The 10,210-nt window shown below is 41.4% G+C and overlaps 2 protein-coding genes across 2 annotated transcripts; one reads left to right on the forward strand and one right to left on the reverse strand.

Moving 5' to 3' along the window:
* Positions 1 to 39: 39 nt before the first annotated feature.
* dnajb12a (DnaJ heat shock protein family (Hsp40) member B12a) lies at positions 40 to 5,117 on the forward strand. Its single transcript, XM_070840466.1, has 9 exons — positions 40 to 187; positions 549 to 726; positions 1,172 to 1,317; positions 1,413 to 1,583; positions 2,487 to 2,566; positions 2,667 to 2,776; positions 2,864 to 3,036; positions 3,595 to 3,737; positions 4,504 to 5,117. The coding sequence occupies exons 1-8, from the start codon at positions 55 to 57 to the stop codon at positions 3,714 to 3,716; spliced, it is 1,113 nt and encodes a 370-aa protein (XP_070696567.1). The 5' UTR covers positions 40 to 54; the 3' UTR covers positions 3,717 to 3,737; positions 4,504 to 5,117.
* Positions 5,118 to 6,604: 1,487 nt separating this feature from the next.
* Positions 6,605 to 7,815, reverse strand: LOC139211181 (DNA damage-inducible transcript 4 protein-like). Its single transcript, XM_070841458.1, has 2 exons — positions 7,650 to 7,815; positions 6,605 to 7,449 (listed from the first exon to the last, which is right to left on the reverse strand). Exons 1-2 carry the CDS (start codon positions 7,813 to 7,815, stop codon positions 6,944 to 6,946), a joined length of 672 nt encoding a protein of 223 aa, XP_070697559.1. The 3' UTR covers positions 6,605 to 6,943.
* Positions 7,816 to 10,210: the final 2,395 nt, after the last annotated feature.

Here is a 10,210-nt window from a genome sequence, read left to right on the forward strand (position 1 = left end):
CTTTACGTCATCTCCGTGCGCCCCGGGGCAAGTAAACATTTCCGTTGTGTCGCGATGGACTCAAACAAGGACGAAGCGGAGCGGTGCATAAAAATAGCCCTAAATGCAGTCAGCAACAACCAACCGGACAAAGCCAGGAAGTTTCTGGAGAAGGCCCAGCGCCTGTTCCCGACAGACCAGGCCAAAAGTACGTCGAATAACCGTCTGTTCCGGAAGCGATTTTATGTCAGATTGTGGGCCACGGCTAGGAAACCGAATCAGCTAACGTTAGCATAACCGTCTTAACGTTACGCCAGCTGCTCCTAGTCCACGCTGGTATTTGTAGTTTTTTCAGCTACTCCAACAACCAATATTTGTAACATATTTGGTGTCTTAATGTCATAAATTAGTGTTGTCTCCTCCGTAGTTTACGTTATATTTTCACGTCCTTGCTAGCAATGCTACAAGTGCTAACTGTTAGCTCCTAATGCCAGTGAATTGACTAACGTTGTCTGGAGTAGCAGACTCAGGTGGCATCCTTGAACAATATGGCTCCACTTTCTTTACAGACATTTTGGAGTCGTTGGCGCAGAACGGAAAGCCTTCAGAGGAGAATGGCAGTCATGTGAACGGAGATGGACCCGCAATGAGACACCGCAGCCGTGCAGAGGAGGCTGATACGCCCGCACAGGGGGCCACAGACTCGGCCAAATCATACACTGCAGAGCAGCTGGACGCTGTCAGAAAGTCAGTGCACATGTGTATCAGCTGTTTTGTTTTACCAACAACTGTACTATGTTATATTATTGCATATTCAATCTGTCTTTGGGGTGGGGGTGGGGGGGGTGATGTGGTCTCAGTAAATATCATTACTGTCAACGTGTGCTGATGGTCAAGTGAGTAGAAGCTGAAAAAGATCATTTGATCATGATCATTTTTTAAATCAAGTGTACAACAGGATGCCAAATTATGCAAAAATATATCCAGATTGCTCTCATTGTGAGATTGCAGTTTTCCGATGTTCATGGAAAGCAAACATCATTCACAGGAATACTATAAAAGTGCATATATGTGCATAATACAGTGACATGTGTTTGTGTCATTGCTGTCATCTTCATGAGGTATTTGAGGGATTGTATGTAAATGCTACGTATTCAGTGTATGATTCTTATCTTGTTTTTTTAAACTGCAGGATTAAGAGCTGTAAAGATTATTATCAAATTCTGGGAGTTGAGAAGACGGCCTCTGAGGAGGATCTTAAAAAGGCCTACAGAAAGCTCGCACTGAAATTTCACCCAGATAAAAATCATGCACCTGGAGCCACAGAGGCATTTAAAGGTAAAATAAAAGTAGTCTGTAGTGCTGTTCTGTGCAGAACATGTGAATGTGAGCTTACTAAGCGTGAATTTGTGTGGGTTTTTTCTGTTTTCCAGCTATTGGCAATGCCTACGCCGTTCTGAGTAACACTGAGAAACGACGGCAGTATGACCAGTATGGAGAGGAGAGGTCGCACCCGAGCAGACACAGACACCATCGTGATTTCGAAGCAGACATCTCACCCGAGGACCTCTTCAACATGTTCTTCGGTGGAGGCTTCCCGTCGAGTAAGTAGAGACCAGAAGAAGATAGAGTCGGGAGGAACATGTTTACATGCTTCATAAACCCATTTAATACGAGAGCATAGCTTAACTGTGCTCTGCATAAACTGAGTGTTAACCTAAAGAACTATACTGGCAGTATTACGTGTTTTATCCCATTATCGTTGTCCTTTAATCTGACAATATTCCAGAGCATACCAAAAGTCTTTAGATTGGCTTTCTGTCTTCCAGACAGCAGTCAGTTTTACATCACGCTGATATAGTGTGAAAGTTAACTTATTTCTTTAATTTTATTTATGTGTTTGTCTATTTTGAAAACTCCTCTTTTGTTGGGCCTTGTGTCACCATCAGCAGTGGTTTTTGCACTATGCCTCATACAGCTGGCTCTACTCGGCCCATATCAGCTACCATTCTCTGGTCAATGAGACAGAGCTGTCTGACTGGCTGTTGAGCCTTGGGAAACTCCCCATTTTTTTTGTCTCTGCCTTTTCTTTTCATCGTCCATAAGCAAAAACCAACAGGCTGATGTTTGTGGAAACGAGGCTAAGCGCAACAAACCATTACGCCATTAGGATTTTATTAATATCTTATGAGCATATGGCTTTCTATCAGATTCACAGTTTTATGAATATGGTTTGTTAGTTTGTCATTTCCTTTCATTTCCTCTATAATTACTACATTATGTAATGTATACAGTATTTGTACTGAACAGGCTATAACCAAATAACGTTAATGTTCATATACTTCTCTCTATTTGAATATGTGATAATCAGTAAAATCAGCAGCTGTAACTGACTGCATTGAAAACCTGCGTGCTCTTAAGCCTTGGTTTCACATGGTTCAGAGTCGCAGCACTGCTGAGTGCCACATTATCTTTTTTTAATCTTTGTATTCTTAAATTCTTTTTAGGTAACGTACACGTTTACAGAAATGGAAGAATGCACTTTGCACATCATAACAGGCAAGAAAGACGAGAACAACAGAGAGATGTAAGTCTTTAATACTTAAATTACACTTGAGTTGTACACCTGCTGATGTATTGTCTATAATTAACATTAATCAAATGTTTTTTTCTCTCTGTCCTGACAGGGGGGTCTGGCTCTGTTTGTCCAGCTGATGCCCATTTTAATCCTCATCATTGTTTCTGCTCTCAGCCAGATGATGGTCACCCAGCCTCCCTACAGCCTTAGCTACCGCCCGTAAGTGGTTTCCCATTCCATGAGGTTGTGTAGAAATGTCTCTGCTTCTGTCTCACTCTCAGTTATCATATGTTCTCGAAACAACAGATCAGCTGGACATATTCACAAAAGGCATACATCAAACCTGAAGGTGCCTTTCTATGTGGGCGACCGTTTCAACGAAGAATATTCGGGGAATAACCTGAAGAATGTTGAGAGAAGTGTAGAAGAAGATTACATCTCCAACCTCAGAAACAACTGCTGGAAGGAGAAGCAGCAGAGTAAGTTTACCGGAGAGTTTTTTCTATTATTCAGTTAATTGTTCGGTCTAAATAGTCACAAACAAACCTAAAGATTAGACTAATAAAACTAGCAAATATTCACATTTGTAAAGCTAGACTTAATGAATCTTGAGCTTTTTTTTGCTTTAAAACTGATTTAAATGATACATTTATTGTCAGCATCGTATTTAATTCATTTTCTAATTGATTAAATGAGTAATACACATTTATACACATGCTTTTATAGTCGCTTAAGCTTTAATTTTCTTGTGCTTTCATTATCTTTTACATGCAATTTAACGTTTCTGTGTCTTGTTTTTATTGCGTTTTATGTCCCTGTAAAGCACTTTGAATAGCCTTGTGTGCGAAAAGTGCTATACAAATAAATTTGCCTTACCTTGCCTAATCACCTCAGCTCTAGTTTACAGTCCTGCAACAGCTGCTTGTCTTCTCCTGGTTTGGTTTGTAACATTTAACATAAGAAATAATTAAACTTGCTGTGTGATTTCATATTTATGGAGTAGTTGACTGAGACATACTCTCCTCTTGCTGTTTCAGAGGAGGGCTTACTGTATCGTGCTCGTTACTTTGGGGATTCGGAGTTGTACCAAAGGGCACAGAGAATGGGTACTCCAAGCTGTTCCAGACTATCTGAGATTCAGGTTATACTCGATGGCTAGAATCCACTTGTGCACATGCGGGTAAGTCGCCACAAATATTGCAGTACAATTGCTACTGAATGAAGTACATGAACTGCAAAGACTCCAGTGTTTTGCATGTTGTGTTCTCTATATATAGATCACACACACACTCTTCATTACAGTTGACAGTTTTATCATGCCAGGCTGCCTTCTCCATTGATTTTGATTAAAATACTTGCCTCCAATATGTAGTTTATTTAAGCGAGCCTTCAGTCAGCTTTATTTTTGTCAGTAAACTTACTGACACGTGTTAATGCAAGTCTGGACTGACACTTGATATTCAAGAGTTGGCTGTGTTGTCTCAGATGTCAGTGCTTCCCACACGCACTTTACTGAACCAAGAAGGAGAAGAGTTTTTAAAAACAGCCCACACTCACAACTGCATTAGTATGTTGTGATAGAACCTTGACCAATAAAAAGGCATTAACAAGGACAGCTGATGGGTCACTGACTGATCTGTGATCTTGAGTCAGGTCTGTGGTCAAATTGGTTCAAATGCTGAAATGAACAAAAACCTTGTGGCCTATTAAAAACAAAAAAGTATAATTTAAGAATGATGAGCTATTAGTTGAAGTTTGAAGTAGTTAACTGGCTAAAATATGCAAAATTGTCAGTATTTTTGTGTAGCTGTTCCACTGACTTTGAGCATTGCACACGTGATAGTGATCATGCATGGTTTGTGTAGATGTATAGGAATCCAATAAAAGCTCACCCTATGTAGAGTGACAACAACATAACTATCATTGATTCTTTTACTTTCCCTTAGGTTCGTCTGTACTTGAATCAAATTAGAAGAAATCGGTCGGAGCCCACTCAAATTGGAGCATATTTCTGCAGCAAACCAAGAGAATCAAAAATGCCTTACGTGCAGTGGGCAGCAGACCTCATCAGGGAACCTCTCTGCCACTTGGTGTAGATTGACTTCCTGTAGAACTGTGAGAAGCTTTGAGTTGAGACTGCTGACATTTTCTTACTCTAGTGTCTTCAGGATGGTGAGAGTCCGCTTTGCGTCACGGTGGAAAGTAAGAGCATAGTTGTCTATCTGAATGGTAAACAAAGCTGCTAAGATAAGCTTTCTCTGTCCCAGTCTTTTTGTTTTCTTTAACATTTTGAGAAACCTCATGGCCTTCTCATAGACAGATGTCTGAGCCACTCACAAGAGAAGTGTGTAATTTTTATAGTTCTTACCAATGTAAATATTCATTTTACTTTTAACAGTGCAGGGTTTATTGGAGTTAATATCATTTACTATAATGTTATTATGTGGATTTGCTTGTAGCCTGTTGGAAGTATTGAAAACTGTTGCACAAATAAAAGTAAACCATATTTATTAAATTAACATGCTAAAATTGTATGAAAGTTTATTTGAATTAAATTTGTCTGATGGATAACTGGTGCATATTTTCTCCTTTAAACAAGACTAAGAGGTTGTATTTGGGCACAGCAAAGCTTTGAGCTAACGTCAGCACGCTAACATGCTAATGCTAAACAGGTATAATGTGAAACAATGTTAAGTTTAGCATGCTAATATTGGCTAATAAGCACAAAGGCTTAGGCTGATGGTAATGTCGTGAATTTTCCAGGTATTTGTATTGGACACATTTCGATCTGATGATGGTGCCAGATGAAGATGTTATGGGATCATGAAAGTTATTTCAGCTCCCGCTCAGGGTGACATGAATGTCCAGACCACGTTATAACGTAGCATAATTGATCGTTTTAACATTTAATAGCTATAGTGGATATATAGTGCAGATGTAATTGGCTGTAATTCAATCAATCAATCATTCAGTCTTTATTTGTATAGCTCCAGTTCATAACAGTGTTATCTCAAGACGCCCTCCATAAAGAGCAGGTCCAGACCAAACTCTTTAATTAAGAGAGAGACCCAACAATACAAGAATTCAAAATTAAGGATTCAAGAATCCCTGCATGAAAACAGTGGCAGGAAAAACTCCCCTTTGACAGGAAACAGAAACAGGCTCAGAGGTGGACGGCTTTCTGACGGGGGCCGTGTTGGGTGGAGGGGGTTGGACAGAGAGAAAGAGAGGGGGAGGGCGCACAACAACTTAAATACTTACTAGTCAAAAAGAACATTTTAGATAATTAGAGGAATTACATTTTTTCAGGACAAATAGCATCGCTTTTACCAGTCTTATGTATCTGGCTTTCCACACTATCATATTCTTTTTATCCAGAGTGAACATTCTGGATACCTGTTCTTATTAAAAACCAAAAAAGCCCATTTCAGATCTCTACAGTCCAGCTGTTGCTAAAAATGGGGGAAAAAAACACCCCAGATATCCATAATGTCATTTTGAATATCCAAAATACTTTATGACAAGTAAAAATGTCCTTAGGGATATCAACTATTGGAATTTCAGATACCTACAATTATAATTATGACTAGAAACAATGCATCTGCAGACATCCATAAATTTATTTTTATTAATAACAAGGCAGTTTTGGATATTAAAAAAAAAATCTCACTTAAAGTTTAACCTGTGACAATTCTAGACATCAGAAATGGGAGTTTTTCCAATACGTTACACTGTAAATCTCCAGAATGTTCATTACGGTTATTAAAAGTAAATTTGTGGATATCTGGAATTAAAAGACGAACACACTAGAATGGCAAAAGTGATGTCTTTTTTTTTTCCCATGACAAGTATAGAAAGGATGAATGTCATTGTGATTATCCGAAATGTTCTTTTTGACAAAGAAGAATTGAATTATACCGGCTTGCCATACACACAGACACACACACTCGTTGATCACAAATCATTGATCGTTTAGGAGGTGAAATAAAACTCTCACAAATCAAAGCAAATTCATAGAAAATAATTTATTTGTTCATGTTCTTCAAGTACAAAAGTTTCAGGTAGGATTTGACTATCAAATACATCCACCACTCCCATCAGGTTGGGCTTTAACATTCGTTAGGTAAGAAACTGATCCATGTTCAGACATGAATCTTCACTGTTGAGTCACCTGCAACCAGGTGAGTAGCTGCCATGAGACATAATGAGACACACCAACAAAGACGGGGACATTCGTGCTGTTTCAGGGCCATACTGTCAGTGCCATTTGAAATGACGGAGCCAAACGATACGGTCTTTAAAAATACAGTCTAAAAATCAACCCACCAGCCTTCTTTCACAGTACGTATGAATTCAGTTCACCTCATCAGGAACAGGAGAGGATGGTCAGCAGCACTCCTCAATCAGAAGCTCCCCTGAACTGTACAGTTTCCTCTTAATAGCCCTGAAGCTCGTACCCAGCCTCAGAGTGTTTTGGTGCCTTGCAGACGTCTGTGGAGACTTGCTGGCCTTGAAGAGCTTCTGGACCTTCGGCCAAAGTCCACTGGACTCGAGCCTCAGCACGAGGGTCACGTGGAAGGTCGGGACCAGGGTGGCATCCACTGCTATTTGGTCCACAGTGCATAGGGAGTCCTGGTCCCCCCTGTCCACACACAGGTCAATGATGGCTCCCCTGAGACCGCAAGGCTCGTTGACAGCCAGGTGGAGCAGCTCTTGACTGATGTTGTGCAGTAGGCAGTCTGGTAAGATGAGTTTGGAGCAGCCCAGGATGTCCGATGCATCGTTGAGACTTTGTGTTATTGTTACTGCAACCTCTGTCGCCAAGGCCTCCTCCAGGGGATAGAAGAAGAAACTACTGTCGGATTCTGACAGGGACATGTCGGCCACAGACCCTGAAACAAAAGAATACAGGTTTATGTCTTGTCCGGTAACGCATGGCTCACTTTGAAGAAAAAGATCTGTTAGGCCTGCTCCCTTGGCACCTTTGTCAGTTTCATGCTCTTTCTTTTAACAAGTCAACAAAAATAACTAAAATACTTTTTGCAAACAAAGGACAGCGGGGCCTCCTCAGACAAAAGCCTGCAGCACTCACCAGTTTCACTCCTGCTGCACTGATCAGCTGTGACCCTCTGACTGATCCCCTTCAGCTCAGTCAGCCTCTGCAGCAGGCTGCCCCAGGACAGCCGCTTCGAGCCCCTGTCCTCGGCTGGAGACGGAGGAAAGCTGCCATCCAGGGACTGATTGCACGAAAAAGACATCTTTAAAAACAAACAAAAAAAGAAGTGATTGTAAGAACAAAACAAAAAAAAGTGGATCTCAAACAGTGGATCTCCTCCTCCAGAGCCAGACCAGCTGGGAATCGCACTCTGCAACAATGGAACAAAGCACTAAATACCCAAGCCGGGACGCCCCGCCCACCCTATTTTCTAACCAATGAGATTTCAGCTCACGTTCGCAGCTCTCTACCCTGCCTGGTAACATTTTGGTCCCTTTGATGAGCCAAAGGCCAGGCCCCCTTAGACCCTGCAGGCGATCGACCCCCAACAAAACTTGCACGTACCGGTTTAAGTTTTTCTTAAATCATTTGACTGTCAAACATTAAACGGCCAAAGCAACAGGCTTATTCAAAGCACGTTGTCCAAATGCAACGAAACAACAAAAAATGACACACACACACACACACACACACACAAGAACAGACATGATGAAAGATCCGTGGAGAGACTCACTCCTCAAACTGACACGTATACCACGTAGGCTCCTTGGTTTTTCTTGCAATGAAAGGAAACAAGAGTGCTGATCATGAATTTGGGAGTTTTTTTTTTTTTTTGTTCCTGTAAACGATGCATCACAGGCAGGATGCAGTTTATACCAAGGCCACAGTTCATGATCCCCATATGGTGAATTTAGTCACATAAAGGAAGAATCTGGTCAAAATACAGCTTGTAGAATTAATACCGAGTTTCCTCCTTCAGCTTGTAAGTTAGAAAAGATTTTGAATTTCTTGCCTTATGTTGTTGTACTGATTATTAGTTTAGATTATTATTTAAACTACACGTGTTAATTGATTCACATTCAATATTTCAGTCAATACTTTTCTTAAACGTGCCTCGCTTTATTCTCTCTCTCTCTCTCTCTCTCTCTCTCTGTGTGTGTGTGGGGTGAGGAGAGTGGTCTACACCTTTTTGATCATTAAAATAAAATTTCTCTGGGCCTCATTTGAAAAACTGGGATGCCAGAGAAGTATAAAAGTGGCCCATCCTCCTGACCTCTCGGGCAGCTCCTGACTTGAAGCACGTAGCCTCCACAACCCCCCCTCCAGACCATCCCCCACCCCTTAAAAAACTCCAGTCTTTCTCACGGTCGAAGTTAACATCACCTTCAGCAGCTGGTGTTTGGCTTCAGCAAGTAAACCAGCATCCACTTCAGACATGCTCATTCTGGTTAAACCGGTGTTATTTAGCAGATAATATCTGAAATATTTGGGCTGTTAAACTCCTGCAGGGATTGTTCTTAATGATGTAATGCATTGCTTATGCAGATGATGGCGCCACGGCACCACCTTTTAATTACAGGCGATGAAGACGCTTCACCCAGTGTGGTGTGAGTACGTGCCTGCACGTGAAGTGTTAATGCCTGAGCGCGCCTACTCTTTTGAATGAACGTGCCTGTGCACACGTGTGGTTGGCATGCATTCGTCCATTTGCACTTTAATGGGCATAAATGTGTTGTTTTCCTGCTACTTTAATGTCTGTGCATATGGATGGGAAATGTATCATGTAACTAACTTAACACTGCTCTGGGCAAATATATTTGTGCCATGTCATTGAGAAAAAAGTAAAATGGAGAAGAGGAAATAAAGCGTGACAGGCGCTGTGTTTTACAATTCAAACAGGCCTGAGAGAGCTGTTAGGCTGGCCGGCCTCAGGCTATGTAATTCATGTATAATAAATCTACTACCAAATGGATTGTTAGAATGGATTTTTTGTTTCTGGGACAATTTGCTTTAATCTGGGGTGCGTGGAGTGAATCACAAAGAAACACATTGCTTCCCATATTTTCCATCCCAAACAACTATTTGTTGCAGTAACTGGTGTGAAAATAACCACAGCACAACATACAGTATTTACACCTGAATTAGATCACATACAGCCTCCATCTCCAGACTCTTTGAGGATGCTCGTGTTGTTAATTCATTCAGGAAGAAGTAAAAGGGTCCCTGGGTTGTGTTTTCCAGGCTGTAGCTATAGCAACAACATGCTGTTGTGTTCAGGGTCCGTCGCACTGAGACGCCTGATATGTTTTGTTGAAGCTATGCTGTAATTATCTCGGTTGCCTCATGTTTTTGTCATCGTTTGTGACGTGGAAAGCGGGGTGATGTCCGCCATGCAGACAATACAATTCTAACAAAGGGAGGAATAATATCATTCCATCTCAGTGGTGAATATCCCAGCATGCAGCATTTCATTCCTCTGACACCTGAGCCCTGTGCGTATCTGGACACCTTGCAGCTCCTGGTGCAGGACTCTGCTTGGCTTCATGCGCCTGCGTCACCTCAAGTTGGAGCTGGGACAGCGTTCCATTTAGGTTTTGATTTATTGCTGGAGGAGGCAGAAACAGACCTGCACTCTCAAGGGGGGCAAGAGAAGCTGT

This window comes from Pempheris klunzingeri, chromosome 12, assembly GCF_042242105.1.
Source record: "Pempheris klunzingeri isolate RE-2024b chromosome 12, fPemKlu1.hap1, whole genome shotgun sequence".
NCBI classification, from domain to species: Eukaryota; Metazoa; Chordata; class Actinopteri; order Acropomatiformes; family Pempheridae; genus Pempheris; species Pempheris klunzingeri.